This window comes from Octopus sinensis, linkage group LG20, assembly GCF_006345805.1.
Source record: "Octopus sinensis linkage group LG20, ASM634580v1, whole genome shotgun sequence".
Classification (NCBI taxonomy): domain Eukaryota; kingdom Metazoa; phylum Mollusca; class Cephalopoda; order Octopoda; family Octopodidae; genus Octopus; species Octopus sinensis.
In genome coordinates, this window is record NC_043016.1 from 15,871,869 (window position 1) to 15,898,396 (window position 26,528).

The 26,528-nt window shown below is 36.7% G+C and overlaps 1 protein-coding gene across 2 annotated transcripts in view; it reads right to left on the reverse strand.

The window, feature by feature from the left end:
* The window catches only part of LOC115222468 (neuralized-like protein 4), a 91,096-nt gene that overhangs the window by 49,232 nt on the left and 15,336 nt on the right, over positions 1 to 26,528 (reverse strand). For both annotated transcript variants that reach the window (XM_029792680.2, XM_029792679.2), the window contains exons 2-8: positions 24,774 to 25,128; positions 18,581 to 19,131; positions 17,695 to 17,806; positions 12,354 to 12,442; positions 9,071 to 9,392; positions 7,130 to 7,214; positions 3,630 to 3,897 (exon numbers count right to left, since the gene is read on the reverse strand). In XM_029792680.2, coding sequence (XP_029648540.1) covers positions 3,630 to 3,897; positions 7,130 to 7,214; positions 9,071 to 9,392; positions 12,354 to 12,442; positions 17,695 to 17,806; positions 18,581 to 19,131; positions 24,774 to 25,128 — 1,782 coding nt within the window. The remainder of the gene's footprint in view (positions 1 to 3,629; positions 3,898 to 7,129; positions 7,215 to 9,070; positions 9,393 to 12,353; positions 12,443 to 17,694; positions 17,807 to 18,580; positions 19,132 to 24,773; positions 25,129 to 26,528) is intronic.

Sequence of the window (26,528 nt, forward strand, 5' to 3'; positions counted from 1 at the left end):
TCTTTAAACAGATTTTTCTGGCACTGCTATTTTAACAAATATTAATCATCATCATTTAACGTCTGCTTTCCATACTGGCATGGGTTGACGGTTTGACTGAGGAGTGGCAAGCCAGGGGACTGCACCAGGATCTAATCTGATCTGGTAAGGTTTCTACAGCTGGATGTCCTTCCTAACGCCAACCACTCCAAGAGTGTAGTGGATGCTTTTTACATGCCACTGTCATGGGGGCCAGTCAGGTGGCACTGGCATTAACCACACTAGAATGATGTTTTTTACGTGCCACCAACACAATATATGTTTTTATGCACTATTACTTGTTTCATGTGATGAATGCATCATAGACAGCAATTTTTAACATATCTAGTGTCTTAGCACAATCTTCAGGCAATGCCCATATGGCATACAAGCTAAAAATAGAACAATAGGGCAAGAGAAAAAACAAGAAAGGCAAGAAAGAAGTTCATACTATATATATATATATATATATAATATATATATATATATATATATATATATATATATATATAAGATTTTACTATAAACTTCATCATCATCATCATTTAACATCCGCATTCCATGCTAGCATGGGTTAAACGATTTGAGTGAGGACTGGTGAACCAGATGGCTGCACCAGGCTCCAATCTGATCTGGCAGAGTTTCTACAGCTGGATGCCCTTCTTTAACACCAACCTCTCCAAGAGTATAGTGGGTGCTTTTTACGTGCCACCGGTACAAGAGCCAGTCAGACGGTACTGGCAAGGGCCATGCTCAAGTGGTGTTTTTTTCATGCCACCTGCACAGGAGCCAGTCCAGTGGCACTGGCAACGACCTCACTCGAATGTTTTTCATGTGCCACCAGCACAAGTGCCAGTAAGGCAATGCTGGTAACAATCACGTTTGAATGGTGCTTTTTACGTGCCACCGGCCTGGAAGAAAGTCAGCTGCTCTGGCAGCGATCATGCTCAGATGGTGCTCTTAGCGCTTCACTGGCATGGGTGCCAGTCGTCGAATTTGCAAATTTGATTTGATTTCGATTTCACTTGCCTCAACAGGTCTTCACAAGCAGAGTTTAGTGTCCACTGAAGGAAAGATATGTATAAGTGGCTGGTTACAACCCTGACATAGGTCATATGGTTATGGTCTCACTTGGCTTGCCGGGTCTTCTCAAGCACTGCATATTTCCAAAGGTCTCGGTCACTGGTCATTGCCTTGGTGAGGCCTAATGTTCAAAGGTCATGCTTCACCACCTCATCCCAGATCTTCCTGGGTCTACCTCTTCCACAGGTTCCCTCAACCACTAGGGTGTGACACTTTTTCACACAGCTATCCTCATCCATTCTCGCCACATGGCCATACCAGCACAGTTGTCTCTCTTGCACACCACATCTGATGCTTCTTAGGTCCAACTTTTCTCTCAAGGTACTTACAACTCTGTCATGTATGCACACTGACATTACACATCCATTGGATCATACTGGCTTCGTTCCTTGCGAGCTTAAACATGTCCTCAGCAGTCATGGCCCATGTTTCACTGCCATGTAGCATGGCTGTTCGTGCACATGCATCATACAGTCTACCTTTTACTCTGACCGAGAGGCCCTTTGTCACCAGCAGAGGTAAGAGCTTGTACTAATAATATACCTTCAAATGACTTATTGTTTAAGCTAAGAAAAATTAGGACTCACCATCATCATCGTCACATAATCATTATTATTATTATTATTAGGGCAGTGGACTATCAGAATCATGTAAAGTTTTGGAGAAAATGCCTTACAGCATTTCTTCTGGTTCCTTATGTTCTGGAATGCAATCCAATTGACATTAACTTCATTTATTATCTTTCCAGAGTAAATAAAATAAAGTACTAGGCAAGTTCCAGGGTGAGTTTTCCCAATGCACCTGTGTGCTGGTGACACGTAAAAGGCACACAGTAAACAGTATGGAGGGTTGGCATTAGGAAGGGCATCCCACCATAGAAACCAAGCCAAAACGGACTGCAACCTGGTGCAGCTCTCTGGCTTACCAGTTCTAGAGAAACTAACCGATGCTAGCATGGGAAAGTGATGATGATGATGATGATGGGGTAAAGAAGTAGTGGCTGTGGATTGGACACATATTATACAAACCAGTAATGAATATTACCAAACACCTACATGGAATCTATGAAAAATTACTTGCCAAGAAAGCAGAGTACACATAGAATGAACTAGAGAGCACAAATGAGGACAGAAAAAGTGAAGAAACATTGGCAGTGGGTAATCAATATACACACGTGGCTATGTGTTTAAGAAGTTTGACTCTCACGATGCGGTCCCAGGTTCAGCCCAACTGTGTGGCACCTTGGGCAAGTATCTTTTACTATATAGCTTTGGGCTGACACAACCTTATGAGTGGACTTCACGGATAGAAAGAGAAGAAGTCAAGTGTGTGTGTATGTATGTATGTATATGTATGTATATATATATATATATATATATATATATATATATACACTTTATTTAAAGCAGCAGAAAATTCAACAAAATCTGTTACTCTGATGGACGGCAACGAGAACTCAGAGTAACAGATTTTGTTGAATTTTCTGCTGCTTTAAATAAAGCATATTACTCTACCACTGGTATTTGAGTACTCTTTTTTTCCACCTTGTTTCACATTTATGTGTTTACTCCGGTATATATATATATATTGGAGACAATAAGTAACAAGATAAAGGAGAAATTTAATTTAATTTAATAATATGGCCTAGTGGTTAGGGCAGCGGACTTGCGGTCGGAGGATTGCGGTTTCGATTCCCAGACCGGGCGTTGTGTGTGTTTATTGAGCGAAAACACCTAAAAGCTCCACGAGGCTCCGGCAGGGATGGTGGTGATCCCTGCTGTACTCTTTCACCACTCTAAAGGCGGTGCTCCAGCATGGCCACAGTCAAATGACTGAAACAAGTACAAAAAAAAAAAAAAAAAAAAAAATATTATTTCACATTCTGAGTTGAATGTTTGCTGAGATCAACTTTACTTTCATCCTTTTGAGGTCAACAAAATAAAGTACCAGTAATATACTGAAATTTAACTAAGTTTGTTGTCATGTGCCTCAGTGTGAAATTATAAAACTGAAATTAAATTTCATGGTTTTTCCATTTTCTGCAAGTCTCAAGAGAAAATAGTTTCAAAAGGACATTCCCCAACAAAAAATAGATTGGTATATAAAACTGCTTCTGCAGTTAAAGCTAATGAAATTTTGAGTAGATATATGATTTCCACAGTAAAAAGGCTTAAGACGAATTGGTGGAGCTTACTGTTAGGAATATTGCACAAGAGAATTCAAAGAGTTTTAGTTTACAGTGATACAACAATAATGGTAATAATCCTTTCTATTGGAGGCACAAGGCCTCAAATATGGTGGGGAAGGGACAAGTCGATTACATCGACCCCAGTGTTTCACTGGTGCTTAATTTACTGACCCTGAGAGGATGAAAGGCAAAGTTGACCTTAGCAGAACTTGAACTCAGAACGTGACTGGTGAAATACCACTAAACATTTTACCCACCATGCTAACGATTCTGCCAGCACCCCCCCCCCCGCCTTGATGAAAGTGGTAATAATGAGAGGCTAAAATAAGAAGATGGTTACCTTGAGTCTGTCCAAGCTTTGTCCATATTCATCCATCACAGTTGTTCCATTGTGCATCACCCCGTTTGAAGTCATCATCCATGTACCAGAGCGAACGTTGGTCATCGTTGGAGGAAACTCCAGACTGGTCGGTGAATGTGTAGTGACTCCAATCTCAATGGAACCGGCCCATTTATCTATCATCTTGTCAATGCGTACTTCAAATAACTCATTAGGTTTTAGTGGACGATTAGTCAAAACTACCCCATAATTGAAGTCTTCATGAGCACTGTTAATGGAAAGAAAGAAACAATTACTGAATGATTATGATGGATCAACTTCGTTACTCTTTATTATTCGTCTACACAGGTTTCATTTATTCTAACAAAGACTGGCAGTTCTAATGTAGGTGCTTGTTAACCCTTTCATAACCATAATACTGCATTACATATTTTGACGGGTTCGTATAAGGTTCTAATAAATACTCTAGTATTCATAGCAATGATGGTATTATTTATATTGTGTATTTATACAAAGAGTTCAATTCCTAGACCGGGTGGTGCGTTGTGTTCTTGAGCAAAACACTTCATCTCTCATTGCTCTGTGACCACTTTGGCATTGATGCCTGGCACACAGGGCACCTGTTCAGATAATGTTGATTTGATAGAGAGAAAGTGAGTGGAACGAACCTTTGATCTCTATAAACAAATCATTTGTGCAGGTCGTTTGGCAAAAAGCTGAACTCTCATGCGTCATGTTTGACAAGAGTCCACCACCACACACACACACACACACACATATATATATATATACATACACATGTTGTTGGCATCCTTTTTGTCTGTGGAGACAATGGAGTTGCACATAAAATAATCTAGTCCAGCTTTTACATCTCATGTCCTAATACATCTCCTGCTGTGGCTGTGTAGTCCTATCCTGGACAAACACTCCCTCTGGCAGGTACCGCAAATGTAGCGAAGACTGTTCCTGGCTGGTTGTAATGCCATAGTTTCTTGTTGACGTCTCTTCTTTTCTTTCCATTTCTCCTCTCTCTCTCCCTCTGTCACTCCTTTGTGTCCCCTCTTTTACGGTACGTTGCCAATCTCCACGGTTGCTGGCAACTGTTTCCCAGTTGCTAATATTGATGTCACAGGACTTCACGTCCCTTTTGCAAACATCCTTGTATCGTAAGAACGGTCTTCTTTATATATATATAAAGATATACCTATCTATCTATCTATATTATATATATATAGATATATATATATATATATATATATATACACACATATATAGATGTAGTGGATCTTGCAAGCGTGAAGTGGATTCGATCCACCACAGCCAAATTTAAATTAACACTGTAACAGAACTTTTCCCACGATGGAACAATGGTTTTTCTCTGACAGCAGTTTTACATTTTCCAGATGCTTTAGCTAGGCCGAAATAATGTCTTCACCACTTGACCCTCTAACCTCTTCTACTTCACCAAAAGCTAGAATAGAGATAACAAGACCACCAACTAAATCTATTGTTCTCAATCATATATCTATCCTTCTGGATAGCTATAAAAACAAGAACCCCCAAGCAAAAACCATATAGTCACTTGGCGACAACTGAACGAGGCAGCTCGTGACGACTCAATTAGTTAGGGAACGGACTGCTAGAATCACGATCACAAGGAATGCCTCTACTAAAGATAATGGTCAGTGAGAGAAATGAAATTTACTGTCAGCAACTGTGAGACAACACCCTACAATTCTCTCTAGCTCCAATTCTGTTCTCTTATAACATTCTGTCGCTATCTGTGGATTACTACAAACAATTTGTGCACGCCAAACTATGCAAAGAAACATTTTACCGCATCTAACTTTCTTTCGCATGCTTTTGGATCAATCATAACCTGCTCGTCGAGGTATGGTATTTTTTAACGTAACGGTAAATAAATACTTTCTTAAAACTTCATGCATTGTTCATCTTTCACATCCTACAGTATGCAATTATAGCAACATATTTTTATCGTTACAACTGCTGACTTCGACACATCATAATATTGTGCACCTAATCAATTTCACCTGTTACATATATATATATATATGCACACACATGTATATACATACACACACACACAAATACATTTTGCACACACATATGTAGGAAAAGTGAGACAGTGAGAGAGAGATGTCTAAGGCTTATTGATGCGGTTATATAAAGTAGAGAGTCTTGTGCAAGATCTTATGATGTTAGATATATTTTAGAAATGATGATGATGATGAAATATCTCAAGTTCTGGGATGAGATATTGTAAATAAACACTGATAAAATGAACGTCCTAATGTTTTCAATAATGATCGGATGACATGCCATGCTTGAAGAGATCTATTGAGTCGAGTAAAATCAAAATCAAAATCACAATCGAATCAAAATAAAGTGGAAATTGTAGTTGTGGCCGATGCCAGTGCCTCCTGACTAGCACCCGTGCTGGTGGCACACAATAAGCACCACTCATGCGTGGGTCGATGCCAGTGCTGCCTGACTGGCACCCTGTGCCAGTGGCATGTAAATAGCACCATCTGAACGTGGTCGATGCCAGCCACCCCTGCCTCGACTGTGCCAGTGACATGTAAAAAGCACCATCTGAACGTGGCTGATGCCAATACTGCCTGATTGGCTCCTGTGCTGGTGACATGAAAAAGCACCCACTACAGTCTCGTAGTGGTTGGCATTAGGGAGGGCATCCAGCTGTAGAAACCTTGCCAAATCAGATTGGAGCCTGGTGCAGCCTCCTGGCTTGCCAGTCCCCAGTCAAATCATCCAATCCATGCCACCATGGAAAATGGGCCTTAAATGATGATAATAATGATGATGGTAATGTATTCATATGAAGATGAAAATCACAACTGCACAAGTTTCTGCTTGAATTAGAGGAGAATTTTTTGCTGCCAAACAGTACAAGAATGCAGCGAACTGGCTCCTGTTATGAAATGTCACAGAGGCAAAAGTTGGCCTTCCTCAGATAAATAACACCTATCTGGACTATGTTTCATAAACATTCTTATTTCTGCTGTGGTGAATAAATTTATAGATCTTCATTATATCACTAATATTGTTCCATAGTTAAAATTGTTTAAAGCATAACACTAAATTTCGTTTTGTTGTGCAGAAGATTTGGATTGTGTATTTGATTTCTTTCCATAGTTAAGGTTGTTTAACCCTTTTGTTACCACTACCTCTGTAGAAATACACCTTTGTTTCAATTAATTTTGAAAATAATGAAGAATTAGTTAAATAAACTTTGTTGTTATTAAACTGAGGTTTGGAGCATAAATTAACATGGAATTGATTTATCTTAAGTAGTTTTAAAACAGGAGACTTGTATCTCAGAACTGAGGACGATTTAAGGTGGGTATGTATTACAAATGGTTTTGAAGTATAACAGTCAAACACAAGCAGCAGCAACAGGAAGAACAAAAACAAAGAAGAATCATAAAGGAATTAATAAATAGTCACAAAATATTAATTACTTGGGTCGAAATGCCGTCTTTTGTCCATTGATTACTGAAGCATGGAATCCACAATATGGATGAAACAATAATTTATCTCCTTGCTCTGCAAATAAACAATTACAACTTTTATGTCAATAATACACAATACACACAATTTACAATGACACGATGATTTCATTCTAAAATAGAGTATGAGTCTCAAGAAATAATCAGAGATTAAGGGATAAGAAGAATAACACTGATATTAATTTCTAATCCCAAATTCCCTTGCTCTAATATTGATTTCTTTTGATTATGATACAAAGCTGATATTTTCAAGTGTAAAGTGAAAGAAATAAACAACTATAGAATTTATTTATGATTATTGTCTACTAAACCACACCTGCATGGAATTCATTAAGGTGTATTTTCTATGCCAAGATGCCCTTCTGGTTGCCAACATTCATTTGTTTCCAAACAATGTAATATTTCCCAATAGGTGAATAAGTTCCCACAGAAGGCTGGAAATAAGGGTCACTGCATGTATGACAGTGACATACATTAATAACAACTGTGTGATAATAGTCAAAACAAGGAGATACAAACATTTGCACCCAAATACCTCCCCACATATACATATACACAGATATGACTGACTTCTTTCAGTTTCCCATTTTCTAAATCCATTCAAAAGGCTTTCTTCAACCTGAGACTATACAGAAGACACCTGCACAAGGTGCCACGCAGTGGGACTGAACCTGAAACCATGTGGTTGGGAAGCAAGCTTCTTAGCACACAGCCATGTCAAGGACTTGTATATCATGTATACAGTCAAAGTTAGTGGTTTGAGATGAAAAGCAAAAATTGATCCAAACAAGATGTATATCTGTCTGACCAACAGATAAAGACCAAGGGACCAATTACAGGTGTGTTGATAGTGAAGTAATTAAGGATATACATATAATCAGATGAAACTGAATGTTCCTCAGAGACTGCCTCTGAGACATTGAAAAGTGTGAATAAATGTCACACTTTTAATATGCGTAAGTAATCAGAGAGGGCAAGAAGGCATTAGTCTCAACAATTGGTACTTAGCAGCATCATTTCCAACTACAGCAACATTAAAACTGCCAGAGACAAGGAATTACAAATGTCTCAAATTGATGGATCAACTTTTGAAGAGGGCAGAAAGAAGGAGTTGTTTAACCTCAGTATTGTTTCTAGGATTACGTATTACAATGTGTCCCTCTGTTTTTAGGATAGTAAGCTGAAATCTGAAGGAAAGGGGCTTTTTTCACTTCAGTGCAGGCTTTGATCGATTCATAATATGATGGCAATACAACTTCAACTACTAATTGTGGGGCTCTAACTAAAGAGACAGAAATTGGACCCCCAACTAGTTTTGGAAATATGGGCAGTGTAGCTGACTGTGTGTATATAAGAGAGAGAGAGAGAGAGAGAGAGAGAGAGAGAGAGAGAGAGAGAGAGGAGAGAGAGAGAGAGAGAGAGAGAGAGAGAGAGAGAGAGAGAGAGAGAGGATTACTAATCTCAGAAAGATGAAAAGCAAAGTTGACCTCAGATTTTTTTTTTTTACTCAGGAAACAACAAAGAACCAAAACAATTACAGCAGGGCTGTGCCTGATGCCCTACTGACTACCAGTCAATTAACAAAACTTCAATGCCAGTGCCACTAGACTGGCTCCCGTGCCAGTGGCACATAAAAAGCACCATTTGAGCATGGTTGATGTCAGTGCCACCTGACTGACACCTGTGTCAGTGGCACGTAAATAGCACCTACTACACTCTTGGAGTGGTTGGCATTAGGAAGGGTATCCAGCTGTAGAAACCTTGCCAAATCAGACTGGGGCCTGGTGTAGCCTTCTGGTTTACCAGTTCTCCGTCAAATTGTCCAACCCATGCCAGCATGGAAAGCAGACGTTAAATGATGATGATAGTGTTATTGCATTAAGGACAACTTACCTTCAATAATATCAGGATCGTCTGAATAAAACTGGAATGAGTTGTTTCTTCTTTGGTCAGTAACAGTGGCAGCAGCAGCTGAGTCTGGAGTCGAAACTGCCTCCATGTTAGCCAACTGCATGGGAACACATTCATTGTTACAAACGGGAGTTCTTACTGGACTGCTATCTATAATAGTAACCTTGACAGCCATGCCATAAAGATCCACCACACCCCATACTGTGGGCGTGACATCCGTTGCAGCTATCCCCTGATCCATACCATTGATAAAGTAATGAAGGGATCCATTAGATTTCCGCACCAATCCTATCCTGTCACCCACCTACAAATAAAAATGGAACATTATCAGTTGTTAATAATAATAATAATAATTGTTTCTACTGAAAGCACAAGGCCTGAAATTTTGGGGAGGGGCTAGTTGATAATATCGACTCCAGTGCGTAACTGGTACTTATTTCATCCACCCTAAAAGGATGAAAAGCAAAGCCAACCATGGTGAATTTGAACTCAGAACGTAGTGACAGGTGAAACGCCACTAAATATTTTGCTTGGCATGTTAACGATTCTGCCAGTTTGCCACATTAATAATAATAATAATAATAATATTAATAATAACAACATCAATTCTACTATAGGCACAAAGCCTGAAATTTGGGAGAGAGGACTAGTTGATTACATTAACCCCAGTGCATAACTAGTATTTATTTCATCGACCCCAAAAGGATGAAAGGCAAAGTCAATTTTGCAGAACATAAAGGCAGATGAAATACCGCTAAGCATTTTGTGCTGCATGTTAATGATTCTGCCAGTGTGTGTGTGTGAGAGTATGAACACGTATATCAATTTAGCAAAATGAAATAAATTGTTGATAACCTATTTTCATCAGGTTCTACTTTTACATTTTTCCAGCACAAAATATTTGCAACAAAATTAGTGAGATAGATTTCCGTGAAGGTTCAGACATTCACATGTGCCATCGAGACAATTACATTGCTTTTATAGTTGAAAGCAAATGAGACTATGCAGCATTCATTCCTTTCTCAGGGTTAAATGGTTACTACCTGGTAACCAAAAGGTTTACTTGAAAATTTTTTAAAGCAGGTGTGTTACACTTAAAATTTTTTTTATAAAATTATTATTAGCAATGCCACATTATTAGAACTGTCTCTAAACTGACTTTTGCTACATTCCTGACAACAATATTGGTTAATTCTTCTTTGGGACATTTCTGTTAGTTGATATAATTTTCTAAAACCTATGAAAGTGTTGCTTCAGTATGGTCGTAGTTCAATAACCAATAGAAGAAATGAATAATTGTTTACTCTCACCTCACTCCTCACATTGTTAACATGGAAAAAAAAACTGGCGTATATTAAATTTAAAATTAAACAAGAATATTCACAATTTCACAAGAATATTCTTAATGTTAGCATATAATTTAAGCAAGAAATATTTCACAACAAAAATTTAAATACAAAACATGGAAGGGTGTATGTATAATTTTATTGACAGTGACTTCAAAGGTTCATTGATAGCAATGATACCAATGATACTGAAACTTTGAAGTTCCTGACAATATAATTATTAACAACATGCAACTCTATACTTGTAGTGAGTTTGTTTTTTTTTCAGTTAATGTTGGAAGATTTTATAAAATATTTTTATTATAAAAACAATCTCTAACTATATATCTGTATACATATCTCTTTCTGAATATTTAAAAAAATATAAAAATATTATTGAAAGTATTATTTAAATAATAATGCAATTTCATGGTCTCGTTAGTATGAAGTTTAGAACATTAGGAGTGTTCCCATGACACACAGAATGAAATGAAAAATTTAAGTTTCAAACAGATGTTTTTGCACATGGCACTCGCAAGATCTCTTTTTAAAAGGAAACAAAAGAAAAAAAAATAAAGATAAGACTTTTCTTCAAAACTTTCATATAATATTTCAAAATATATTCAAACAACAGATGGCTCAGAATACCAGCTGAATATATATGTGTGTATGTGTGTGTACAGATTGATTATATATATGTATATGTGTGTGTGTGTGTGCACAGATGTCCCATAATGTTTATAAGTAAATATCATTGTCATACAAAATGAGGTCGTTTGTTTACAATCTTCCATGAAAAATAAGTCTAGCTATGGGAAAATAATACATTTGTTTGCAACAGGAAGAGTATCTGGCCACAGAAAATCTGCCTCAACAAATTCTGTCAGACCCAAAGAAGCAAGGAAAGGTGGATGTTAAATGATGCCTGCCTATGCATCCTCGTCGTCGTCATCATCATTAAACATCCGTTTTCTAAACAGGTATGGGTTGGACGGTTTGATCAGACTTGGTAAGGCCACACAAACTTCACTGTCTTTTCTGGTTTGGTTTCTACAGCTGGATGCCCTTCCTAACCACTTTACAGAGTGTGGACTGGGTGCATTTTTATGTGGCACCAGGACACCATCTTGACAGCTGGACTTATTTTTTTTAAAGCTTGGTAATTATTCTACCAGTTGCTTTGGCCAAACTGCTAAGTTATGGAGATGTAAATACATCAACACCCATTATCATGTGGTGGTGTGGGACAAACACACACACGACAGGCTTCTTTCAGTTTCTCTCTACCAAATCCAGTCACAAAGCTTTGACCAGCCCAAGGTGCCACAGAATGGGATTGAACCTGGAACCATGTGGTTGGGAAGCAAACTTCTCACCACACAGCCATGCCTGTGTCTATATACATGTGTACACACACACACAGAGCCTACAGAGTGAGTACAGATAAAATAAGCCCCGATATTGTCTCCTCACTCCTCAACTCGTTAACATGGAAAAACTGGTGTAATAAAGAATTAGTTTTGTTGTTCAGTTCATTACAAACTATAGATTCTTAGCTCTGTTTACACCACAAACATTGTTTAAATGGAATTCTTGTTCTAAAATACTTTTCTGACTGACTGTTCTGGATTCCTGAATTCTTGCACTCAACAGATTCAATGATAGAAGAAATGTAAAAATAATGACATTGGTTTTGAAAGTAAAAATTATGATGGTGGTGATGGTTATACGATGGTGTTGATATTGATGGTAGTGATGATGATGATGATGATGATGGTTATATCGGCAGTAGCAGAAGTGGTGAGAATGAGGATAGAGATGATGACAGCAAGAATGATGCCAACAATACCAAGTGTAGTGGGTAGTGTTGGTGACAGCAGCAGAAGTGGTGAGAATGATGATGATAATGATGATGGCTAAAGGGTTTTTGCTTAACTTACAGCAAGATCATCAAGGTTGAATTCTCCATACTCCCTTCTAGTTCCTTTCCCATTGGTGAGGATGCCACAGCCACTCATCATTATTGTTCCTGCAAAGGATAAGATACAAACAAAATGTCTAAATAAGCAAAGAATTACAGATATATATATCTCATATATATATATATATCTTATATATATATATATATTATATATATCTTAGGTATGAAAGGTACTGGTGTCAGAAAGACCCAAAAGGTATCGAGTAAACACTAAGTAAGTGCTATGGATAGATCATGGTTAAGCTCCAGGCTTGATAATGATATGAGGAGTCCAACATATATATAAATTGACAGAATGACATAAAAAAAACCAAGGCACTAAATAGATTTCATAACATTTATCAAGAAAAGTCTTACAGCTGTTTCCAGGATATTTTATATATCCCTTCATCAGAGACGGTGCGAGAAAATGTTTGAGTATTAATTATTGTAGAGAAGATATGAAATACAGAAGGAAGTAAGAGAATGAATATAGAAGTGAGATATATAAGGATATTGTATTTGAACCACTTATATACACCATTCTACTTGAATAATGGAACTGCAAATACAATATCTTTATGTATCTCACTTCTATATTAACTCTCTTACTTCCTTCTGTATTTCATATCTTCTCTACAATAATTAATAGTCAAATATTTTCTTGCACCATTTAATATAGATAATATCTTTCACTATCAATTGAATTGCTTAATAGAGGTTATTTCTCTTAATTATATACATATATTATATATTGTGAAATTCGATTTAGAATTGCTAAATTGAATTTTTTCCTGTAAATTTGGAATTTTATATTCCCTACTATTATTAATATATATATATATATATATATAGAGAGAGAGAGAGAGAGGGGAGGGGCAATAAGAAAATGGAGGAGATCAATAGGTGGTATTCCTCAACTTTTAGACATTATATTATGTCAATTTATTTATTTACTAAAAGGACAATTATAACAATATACATACATGTATAACACATTATGCTTTACGAATATAATATATAAAATATTAAAATATCAGTAGTCCAGAGGCAAAAATACCTCATTCTACTTCTATCCATCCAGTGGACTGAAGTAATTAGTAGATGAAATTGAGGTACTTGGGTATTTCTCTAGGCTTTGTCAGAGATTTTAGAAAGTACATAAGGTTAAGTTATAAATATAAACACACACACATACACATACTTTTACATATACATACATATACATAAATACATATACCTACACTTAAATGTACATGCATATGTACATATATATGCATACAAATGAATCAATTATTATTATTAGATACATTATATTATTCATATTAGATAAAATATGAACACAGGTATGAGAAAGTTATCATAAGAGGAGTAATATTGCAATTTATAAAATCAATATATCTTCAGATTATTTTAGTTGTGTAAGAATGAAACTGTATATACATGAGGAACACACACACACACACACATATATATATATATATATACACACACATACATATTTCCGTACAAACATACTCTTAGGTACATATGTACATCTAATACGTATGTACCTATTAAAAATTAAAAATAAAATTTATACTTTGTAATATTAAGAATTAAAATTTATAAATTATACATTATAAATATGAATTAGTATATATACATATCAACCTTGTAAAGTCAAGTATATAATGTCAAATACAAATTATACATATAAAATTATACTTCAGAATAAAATTGTGTTTAAATGTGAAATATAACAAGGAAAATTCAAATACAAATCTTCCTTTTTTGCTGGTACCAGGATTGCTTTTCAAAATGGCAATTAGAGGAAGAAGATAGCAGGGAACTATGGGAATTTATAGGTGATTAGTACCATTTATGCTTGGTACTAATCACCTATAAATTAATAAATATATGTATATATATATATATATATATATATACGTATATTTTATTAATTAATTATTTTATTATTGTAATTATCTTTAACCTAATGAGTGGCTATATTTATATTAAAGTGATTATACTACTACTACTAATATTTTTACTGTAATCATTTCTTAAATATAGCCACGAAACACATGTGGTTATTCTACCAAATATATACGTTTTATTTATTATTTTACACATAACTTAATCATCGTTATATTTTTTATCTTATATTTAATCTTTCTATAATACGTAATTTTCTAGATGGTGTAATTTAATTTTGAATTGATAAAAGGTGGTTTTTTTTCTAATTTGTATATATATATATATATTATATATATATATATATATATATATATATATATATATATAAACTTATGTCTTGTTGTTTGGTTAAAAAGCTTGCTTCATAATCACAACGTTGTAGATACAATCCTACTCAGGCAAGTGTCTTCTATTAGTTTTCCAGGTCAACGATTGCCTTGTAATTGAATTTGATCAATGCAAACTATACAAAACCGCATCAAATGTATGAGTGAGCATCTAAAGAAATCGGTACTAATCCAAACAAGTAACAGTACAGAAGTAAAAAATGAAGTTGAAAATGCAAAGAGAAAATATGAAGATTTATTTTAGATTTTAATGTACATACACAAATACTTAACTGGTTTCGTATTTGATTTTCAAAAGTATATATCATGTAGAACTATGTTGCAAAATGTTGCATAATGTCTCCCAGCTATAATCCAGTTGATATTTTTTGATTACTTTTGCATAGAATGTTTTCTTTTTCTTTCATGCAAGCTGCCAAATTTAGCCTGAACACCCTGTGTGTGTGTGTGTGTCCACATGAGCATGTGTATTTATATTTAAAATCTATACCATGGCTTCATATACAATGCGGTTAATGTTTTATTAAATTGTTGCAAGTCGAGTGGATTTAGCCATCCAGCATGAAACTGATATAAATGTACATGTAGAGTTAACTCCCTTCATCTGCATTCTGCTCAGCAAAATAAACACACACGTTTCCATGCGTTCATTTTTGTTTACGTTCCTAGTTTACACGAATGTCATTGAGGCATCGTTTTAAAGCAAAAGATGCACAACTTGTTGCTAACTCTTGCCTGTTTTTTCAACTATGGGATCTCATATTCAGCATAGCTTCAAAAGCGAGAAGTGAGTGGGTGGTTTGTTTACAAGACAACTGACAACAAATAACATTGTCCGGATTTAACAACTTCCGTAAAAACAAGCAACTTGCAAAAAAAAAAAAACACATCGACTCAAGGACATAGAAGAATTGGCAAAGGAAAAAGAAGAGGGAAAGAAGAAATAGAAACGGGGAGTCCAGTAAGGAATGAGAACACGGAGAGAAAAGATAAAGGTAAAGTAGAGAGGACATACATATATATATATATATATATGAAGGAAAGAAGGGCACTCAACAATTATTTGGAGTTACATGTAGGGATCAAAACAGTTGGATCCATTCTCTGAGCGTCTTATTAATACTTTGCATGTACCACATCCTCATGTTGTTTTCCCTTATCTTTTTTCTCCGTTGTATGTATGTGTATATATATATATATATATATATATATATATATATAATATATATATATATATATATATTATATATATATATATATATATATATTATATATATATATAAAGAGAGAGAGAGAGAGAGAGAGAAATGGCCACACTCCACAGCTGATTTGATTCTGTAAATCAACTGAGAATTTGAAAGCAGTCTACCATGTTTACATAAGAGTGTACTTTGAGCAAACTGATGCCTTAAATGAGAAACAGCAGCTAAATCTCTTGCAAAGCACGCTCTGCCATTGTAAAAGGAAGGTATCCATTGAATAATGTAGTCCTAGATACATTGATTCTCATTAAAAACTAAACGACAAAGGTCTCAGTTCAATCAGCTTGACCATAGACCTGCAGGATCAAGGCTGACCAGGTGCAAAAACAACACAGGTGGTTCGGTGTTGTTACTCAACTTGCTTGAAATAGCAGCCAAAATCTCCTTCAACTAACACTCTAATGTATCACAAAAAGCGAAGAACACATTGATTAATGTAGATCTAAATACATACTGTCTGAATAAAAGAAACAGGACAGTCATGGCTGGAATGCCTTTTATCATAAGATTGTTTCATTAGGACTGAACTGGTGCTAAATAACATCAACACGTGTGTGTTACAAAAAAGCAAAAGACGAAGACAGGTGAAGGAACAACAAGCAGGTGTAATAGTTTAATGCTTGGGAAGAATGGAAAAGTCTTTGACACTTTGGTCCTATGTTCTTTGACAGAAAGGGTTGAGAGGAAAAGAAATGGTGAGAGAAAAAAACGTGTAGGGATTAATGATTCAACTAAATGTATGTAAACAATTGCAGCGTGGAAGGTGTTTATAAGCCATTTAAAAAGACACAAAAAAACCGTTAGATTCACTCCAACATTTAAGTTTAATTTGTCAAAATATTTTTGTCGGTTTGAGACCGCAACCTGTTCACTGGCAAAATCCCGTGCTGCATCAGTGAACAGGTTGCAGTCTGAAAACGACAAAAATATTTTGGCAAATTAAATTTATATGTCAAAGTGAATCTAATGGTTTATTTTGTGTGTTTTTAAATGGCTTATAAACACATTCCACATTGCAATTGTTTTTGTTTCAGCACATGATCTTAGATCAGGTCACTTGCTATGCAAGTACATCTCCATAATGTATATATATTTGCATTAAGAAGAAGCAACAAAATGACTCAGGGTCCAGGACTTTCATGTATTGGCACTCATCAAAAGACGAAACTCTCAGCCCTTGAGTCACTCTGTTGCTTCAGCTAAACATGCACATACACACACAAAAGTTGATGCATTCGACTAAAATATTCTTTAGAGCAGTACCCCAGCATGGCTGCAGTCTAATGTCTGAAACAAAAGCTAAAAGATAAACACACACACATGGTAACATGTAGACACATATACTTACAAGTGAGTGTGTGTGTGTGATATACATATATAAGATAAATGACAAATGAATAAAATTGTCTTTTATTCATTAAACTTCTGGCGATGTTGAATTGACAGCAGATTAAGAGGAGAAAACATAAAAAACTTATAGTATAGTAGCATACATTATCGATGCTCTATGGAAATATACCTCTTTATATGATTTGTGTAGAAATATGTATAGCAACAAAACCAATACACCATATCAATATACATGATACACACACACACTCACAAAGTATGATCTTTGAAATCAAAACATTTGTTAAGTACCGAGTGATGGTAAAACATAATAAGCAATCTTGGAGTAAAATTGTAAACACATGACAAATTCTAGGGGGGAAAGGGATACAAGACAAAAAAAAAAAAAAGAAGACAATATTACCTGATCTCATATTTGTCATAGTTGGAGGAAAATCTAATAATGTAGGATTATGGGTTGTAACACCAACTTCTATGGAACCAGACCATTTATCTACAAGTTCATCAAGTCGAATCTAAGGAAGTAAAGATTGAAAATGTAAAAACTGAATGGAGTTTGTTTCTGAATAAAGTTCTGTTTGTTTGTTTTTGCATTATGGCATCATAAAATAGGCACAAATCATGTAGGCAGAGGTGTAGTTGTGGGGTTTAAGAAGCTTGTTTTCTAAACACGTTTTGGTTTCAGTCCCACTGTCTTCTACTATAGCTGTGGACTGCTCAAAGTGTTGTATGGATTTGGTTGACAGAAACTGAAAGAAGCCTATCGTACATGTGTGTGTGTGTGTGTGTTATTTTCGCCTTGCCCTGAAATTACATGGTACTTATGTAATAATAAGGGCAAATTTTTGTAGGGGATGAGGGTTGATCAATTGAAACAATAGAAATCTGATAATTAATTTAATTTATAATTGGAAGAAAAATAAGAACAGGTGATTGATGGAATTTGAACCTCAAATATTGAGGGATCCATGATAAATACAGTAAGTCAACTGGACATGGCACCTAGCTGTTTAGATTGTTCTTAACAACTCTACTGCTCAGAGGGAACTTATAAAGTGACTTGTCCACCTGCTAAAAATAATAGCCAAACACCCCTTGAAGCCCGATGTGCTGCATCTTGAAAAGACAGCAACACATTTGATAATATAGTTTTAGGTATATTAGAAGAAGGACCAGATGGTCATTGTTGAAACACATCTGATCATGGGACAGATCACTCTGAGCTGACCAAGTTCTAAACAACATCTTTGATGTTTAAGGAAAATAAAAGCCAAAACGAAAATTCTTACCTCAAAAATTTCATCATCTTTTATTGGTCTGTTTGTCATAACCACACCATTGTTGAACTCGTCCAACGGTCTTGTTCTTTCTGCTGTTCGTCTGCCATTGGTCAACTTCACAAGTCCACCGCACTTTTCATGGAACACTAATCTTTCATTGGAACGTAAAGTCTGAGCATCTCCTCCTCCTCCTCCTCCACCCGCTCCCCCTCCTCCTCCTCCACCAGCACCACCCCCATTTCCATTATTGTTTCCACTGCTACCAGCAGCACCGGCTGCACTATTACCACCACCACTGCTACTGCCACTACCACCACCGCCGCCGCCGTTGCTGCTAGCTCCTCCTCCTCCCCCACCCGCTCCTCCTATCAAAAGGTTCACCGACACAGGTACGTTGTTTGATGTTGTGCTGGCATTGTCGTTAAGTGCACTGTTGAAGTTTGGCTCCATAACAACTGCTGAACTGTTGCCAGTGGCTTGACTTAAATTACTGGCGACTTGATTAGATAACACTGCCAAATATTCATTGGCAATTTCATTAACGATATTGCTATTGAAGGCTGTATGGTGGCGGAGGAAATGGAAGGAAGAAAAGAGAAAAAGAGAAAAAAAAAGGATAAGTTGAAGAATTATATGGTTGGTGAACGATGCAGAGAATAATTTAATGACTAATGCAGTGAACAATGTAGTTAATGTTATAGTGAACATATGATGAACAATGTAAATAATGTAGTGGATGATGTAGGCAGCAATGAATTGAGCAATATAGTTAATGAACAATATAATTAATTATATAGAGTGCAGTGAATTGATGCAATTAAAGATGTGATGAACAGTAGATTGAATAGCAGAGCAATTAAGAATAATATACTGGGTTATCCCATAAATAATGCAGTTTTTTTTATACTTCTTTTATTTTTCAAAATTAAAACAAACACAGTTCTTTTTTAATCTAAAATATACTCTCCTTCATTTTCTGCAATGCTCTTCCATCTATCTGGTAGACTTGCAAGGCCCCTCTTCCAAAATACACTTGCCTGTGATGAAAAATACTCTTCCAGTACTGTTCTGACTTTGTCTACAGAATTCATATTTTTTCCATTCAAATGATTTGGAAGACTACAGAATAAATGTTACTCAGATGGGGCATCACTTCCCATTCAAACTGCTCTAGCTTTTGGAATGTCGTCCTTGCTGTATGTAGCTGAGCATTATTCTGTTGGAAGACTACCTTTTGGCTTGAAGCCCAAAGATGGTCGTTTGTCTTCTAGCACTGACTGAAGCCACTCAAGCTGCTCACAGCAGATCTCCTTTGTTATTGTTTGGTTTGGGTTTAAAAGTTCAAAGTGGACTAAACCTTTCATATCCCACCAAACAGATAACAAAACCTTACATAGGTGAAGACTTTTTTTGGCCTGGGGTGCCAGTGTTTCTCCTTTCCCTACCCACTGCTTTTGGCACTTGACATTTTTATAGAGAACCCATTTCTCGTCACCAGTCACTATTTGGTCTAAAAAAGGTTCATTCGTGAGATGTGACAGCAAAGAAAAGTGCACATTCACTCTCTGCGTGCAATTAGACTTGGAAAAGTTATGAGGAACCCATTGACCCAATTTGCTGACTTTTCTGATGGCACGCTGGTGTCGATGAATGGTTGAATGACCAAATCCAAGCTTCTCTGCTAGTTCCTCAGGATTTTGTTCCACCAGGGTTTGCAAGACATCCTCGTTGCACTCTACAGATCTTCCACGATGAAATTTCTAGAACTACTGTTGATATTGGCTTACACTTATTGTCCGATCCCCATATACTGCATTAATATTCCTCGCACTTTCCATTGCGTTGTTGTCTTTATTGAACTCATAAAGCAAAATATGCCGAATATGCACCTTTGTCACTTCCATTATAGCTTTGAAAAAAATAACTGTTAAAATTGAACTGTACTCTTCAAAACTTGCACTAAGAATAAGTACAAGGTAAAATCACTACCTGCTTTTATAGCAAGCTGATGCAGGTAGTTTATCCTGCTCCCTTCCGACTTTTCATGCAATTGAAAAAATTGCATTATTTATGAGACGACCCAATAGTTAACAAAGCTGTTAACGATGTCGAGGGCAATTTGGTTAATAGTGCAATGAACAAAGCAACTAATGACATGGCAAACGCCACAATTAACAGTGTACTGAATGATTCAGATAATGAGGTAGTGAGCAATATGGTAAAAAATGTAGTGAATGTTGCGGTTAATTATGTGGTGAACAGTATAATTAGCAATATAACGAATACACATAATGAACAATGTAGTTAATGATGTAATAAACAAGAAAGTTAACAGTACAGTAAATGATGCAGTGAACAAGAGGGTTAAACGAAGAGGGTTAAACAAGAGGGTTAAACGAGAACGTCGACTCAGAGATATTGCTTGGGCTGAATTCAAAAATCTGGATTCGACTGCAGCTTTTGAGGTGTACAAAACTCAACGAGACCGAGCCGTGAAAATTGAAAAGAAAGAACGCTTCAGTTACGAATACAAAATCGCGGCAAATGCCAGTAGCAATCCAAAAACCTTCTTTACCCATGTCCAGCGGAATTCCCGCTTGAACAACCAGATTGCAACGTTGGTAGACTCAACAGGCGTATCAAATGAGGACCCTTATCAACAGAGTCAATTATTTGCCGAGGCTTTTTCAACTATTTTCAAACAAGATGATGGTCGTGAACCCCCTCCATTTGATAGATCGGTACCTCCAATGCTTCGATTGGTCATCACGCGGGACGAAGTCAAACGTGTAATTCAAGGCCTCGATGTCAACAAAGGTCACGGCCCTGACGGCATACACCCACGGGTTATCAAAGCGTTGGCTCCGGTCATCTGCGAGCCCTTAACACGACTATTCAATATGTCATTGGCGACGGGTGTTATACCTGCAGACTGGAGAACAGCGATAATCTGCCCAATTTTCAAGAAAGGGAGCCGCGAAGACCCGCTTAACTACCGACCGGTTTCCCTTACATCAATTATCAGCAAGATGTTCGAAACCATCCTTAAGAAAAGTATGATGCTCCACCTCCTAAACACAGCCTCTATCTCTGATTCCCAACACGGCTTCGTGCCGAAGAGATCATGCCTGACCAACCTACTAGTAATGGAAGAATTGGTGACGCGCATCCTCGATGATAGTGATGCTGTTGACATCGTTTTACTGGACTTTGCCAAAGCTTTTGACTCGGTAAACCACCGCCTATTGCTTGTCAAGCTTCAAGCATATAGTTTCCATCCGGATATTGTACGATGGGTGGTGCCTTCCTCTCAGATCACTCCTTCCAAGTCCAAGTTAATGGTTCGCGGTCCGACGTCTCCAGTGCGAGCAGTGGCATGCCTCAAGGTTCAGTGCTTGGGCCCTTGTTGTTCTTAGTCTTCATAAATGACTTGCCCGACGACCTCACGCAACACACCCTTCTATTTGCCGACGATATCAAACTGGTCGCTCCTCGCGGTAATATAGAGGATCTTCGTCGATGCCTCCACCAAATTTGGAAATTTGGAAGTGGTCTAACAATTGGGACCTGTGTCTGAATGTGTCAAAGTGCTGTCATCTGCCTGTTGGCTCTACTCCTGCAACTCAACTTGATTTCGAGCCGGGTCGTCTGCTGCTGGAGAGGACCGATCAGGTAAAGGACCTAGGTATCTTGGTGGATTCCTCCTTTTCGCCTTCGGCCCAGTGCGTCCATGCTGCCAACAAAGCACGCGGAATTCTGTTCTTGATTCGACGGTCATTCGGAATGCTCACAGCAGCCATATTCCTACCACTCTATGTCATGCTGGTGAGACCCATATTGGAGTATGGGATTCAAGCCCCTTCTCCTTATCTCCTCAAAGACATACAGCATCTCGAAAGAGTCCAGAAGCTGGCTACCCGCATGGTTCATGGTCTCAAAAATTTGTCCTACGAAGAAAGGCTGAGGACGCTCGACCTTTATTCTCTTGAAAAACGCCGCCGCCGTGGTGATCTCATTCTCGCCCACAACATCATAAGCGGAAAGTGTAACCTCTCGAAAGAGCTGTTCTTCACTCCTGCTCCAGAGCGTCGACTGCGGGGTCATTCCGAAAAGCTCTACCTGCGACGATTTCATCTCAATCGAAGGAGAGGGGCTTTCTCCGTCCGGGTTGCGGATCCGTGGAACAAGCTGCCAGACGAGATGGTGAAGATGCCGACGACCGCTTTGTTCAAAGCCTCCCTTGACCTCAAGTGGCCTGAACTCTTTACATGAACACCACCCTATACTTAACTCCATGTCCCCCTACATGGCCTTGCTATTTGCTTTTGAGCCAAATTAACTAACTAACTAACTAACTAACAATGTTACTGATGGTATACAGAACAATATACATCACAGTTCATTAAAAATTCAAAACAATAACAACAAATGTAAAACATTTTTGTTTGGAAATTAATTTCTTTCGAATAATGTGGGTTAAATTTTGTAGAGAAAATGATGTAATGGATTGAATTAACTTGCATTAATTACAGGTACTTATAAGAAGAGAACAACCAAGCTGGTGAGTAAGATATTGAACTACCAGTTCTTAATTCAAGAATACAAATTCTCTGCAAGTATTTCATTTTGTAACTGAAACACACCATTCCTGCATTGTTTCAGTTACAGATAGATAAATATGTATCTAAGATTATCTGAGAATACCAACAAAACTGATATATTTATTTCTTAACTGCTTAATGCCATAGAAATCAATGAAAAGTGCTATTCCTTAAAAGTTCCACTCCAACCCCTTTTAGAGCAGATGAAATATCAACATTTTTTAATGACTTTGAAATCAGAAAGTGATCCTAACAGAATTTGAATATGGCTCCAAGTAATAAACTGCTATCCATTAAAAAGTGATAATGCAGGGCTTGAAGGGGCTCTTTAACGTTGCTGAGAACATGACAACCTCTATGGTGCTGGTACCAAGAAGAAATAAAGGCACTCAATACACTCTGTAATGTTTTGGTATTAAGAATGGTTATACAACCAAAGAACAAGGCCAGAACAGAGACACTGGAGCAAGAAGTTGTTCTCCAATGTGTCAGATTCTGTTGAACAATCCAAACCATACCAATATAGAAAATGGATGTAAAATGATGTTTTGCATTTAGTTCAATGCATTACTGATTAATTTCAATATCAATCCTTGATATTTTTATAATAAATATTACTAACTTTACTACAATGCAAGAAAAATTGCCAGCAGAAGCAATAAAGTGTTTTTCTTCCTCTCACCATGCAAAGAAAATTCTGTATGAACCACAAGTAAACTGATGAGGATGGTAGTGGGACAACACTTGAAGAATGAAAGGAATGAGATAAACATGATTGCTATTTGATATGTAACAATGTGTACAAAAGACAGAACAGAGATGAGGTGGGAGCATGGCTAGGCATTGAAGTTCTTTAAAAAAATCGGCACTATGCTGTCATGCAATAGAAATGAATGATGATGGGAGGTCAGTAAATAAAATGCAGGTAGAAGTTTGTAAGAAGATCTCCAAGATGGTACTCAGATGAAATGATGCAGACCCATCCAACCCATGAAGGCAAAAAAGCTTATGACAATGGTGAAGGAAATATGGATAAAATATACCAATAAACCTACAATCACTCATTAAATTTGTTTCGAATTTCTAACTTTTATTTAACCCTTTTAGCATTCAAATTTCTGTGTCAAATGTAATGTTTATTTAATTTATATTGATTTGAATTAATCATGCATGACCTTGCAGCTTTAAGATTTCGATGACATGATTGTTTTTATTTTTAGAATAATGTTGTAGGGCAGGTACGAGAGGCCAGATCTGGCTAGTTTGAAGATAAAACAGGTAGATTATTTTGGCTGGATATGACTGGTTTAAATGCTCATGGGTTAATAGTAATTTTCAAAAAAATTAAGGAAAATAGTTTTCTTTGGAAAATAATTACCAAGATTGGAACAATGCAATGTATTAATAAAAGTGGGGGTAATTTGTCCTACTTTACTGAAACCAGAGGAACATAAATCCAAGTGTGATCCAAGCATATTTTAAATTTACAATATGGAGAGAAAGAATTAAATATCAAATGACATTTAGCCTGGCACTCTACCATCTCTTTATGAATATTTTTGTTGTTTTAATTCAAAATATGCTTAAGTTATATATCTTACCGTTTTGTCTGATGCTTTCATCCATTATAGTAACTTGAGCACATTTTCCATACATGTCCACAACTGCATACACTTTGTTTGGAATGCCGGTAGCTGCTGGGCCATGGTCTACATCATTGATGAAGAAATGCAGAGCACCATAATCAGTACGCAGCACTCCAATGCGGTCTCCTTCTGAAAGAATGTCCAAATCACAGCCATATTCTTCGTTTAATGAGTGGCCATTTTTCAGAATGCTGTTGCCAGACATAACCCATGTTCCTTCACGAAATGATGAAGCACTGACTGGAAAATTTAATGTTGTAGGATCACAGGTAGTAACACCCATTTCTATTGAACCACTCCATGCGTAAACCTGAAGAAAATAATTAAAGAAAAGAGAAACAGAACTAAAATATATTTTAGGAGAAACATTTACAAAGCAAAGAAATGAAAGAATATTTTAATAATCAATATATATATGAAGGAATGGTTGAGACGATCAGGTACTGGACAGTAAACAGAGAATTTGGTAGTTCAAATCCCCAAACTGGTACTGTTGTATTTGTAGTTAAGACATACTTAATGTGGTAGGGTTAATATTATTTTCAAGTTGTTGGGTTACAGTTAAGAGTTTGTTGATTTAAGCATTCTGATTGATTCCCATCTTTCCCTCCTGGCTCATATTTTTACCTGAAGATGTTCAAGGTGAGTATCAATTGCATCAATCTCACCAGTTTAGGAGTATTGTCACTTCTCTTTTGGCCAACTTAAAAAATAAAGAAGAAAAAAAATCTAAAAACTCCACTTTGACTTGCAAATGTCCCAGTCTACCTAGCTGTAAACAGGTCCTACAAAATCAAAATATCAGTGATGTAAGCAGCTGCAACACGGGTGACTGTTTTATTAGCTTGTGGGTCCAGGTTTAACTTCTGCTCTGATCATGTTGTAAGTTATAAGGGGCTGACTGAAAACCTATTGAAAAATGCAACTAAACCTGAAAATTGAAATTAATCCAATTGTCTGGCAATACACACATTGAATAAGGTACTAAAATGACTGTTTTCATACCTGTCTTCACCTGTGGTTATGAAAGTTGGGTAACAACCGAAAGAGTACGATGACAAATGTAAGCAGCTGAAATGGGGTTCTTTTGAAAGATCTCTGGAGTACATAAGTAGGAAATTAAGGAGTCTCACCTGGTCCAGATGCTACTTCCCCACACTGAGAGAACACAACTCTGGTACTATGGACATGTGATTAGAATGTGGCAAGACAGAATCACAAGACAGATTCTTCAAGCTGAGCCAACTGGCAGGAAACTTAGGAGTAGACCAAGAACGAGGTGGTTGGATAAGATCCACAATCTTAGCTGGTCACACTTGGGAATCCAGCCAGCAAAACCAATGATGGGTGTTCCTGATAGGACCATATCTCTTTTAATATCCTGACTTGAAGCTTAATAACAATTTGTTCATCTAATCACTTAACCTAGTTGTCACCTACATGTGTGTGTGAGTGTGTGTGTGTGTGCTAGCTGATATGGACAAACACATCCTGACCCTTGAGATTAGGCTCTCAGTTTCCTATTGACAAAAAAAAAAGAAAAGTGTAACTTGATCTTTGAGCCTTTTATGGAAATATGTTAATAAGATATTATCCTACAAACACATTGGGGTTTTGATTTTAGACATGTAAATACAAACAACCAGCCGACACTGAGAAAATCTGACAGAGAAATGAAAGTCAGAGGAAGACGTTAAGAATGACCAAACT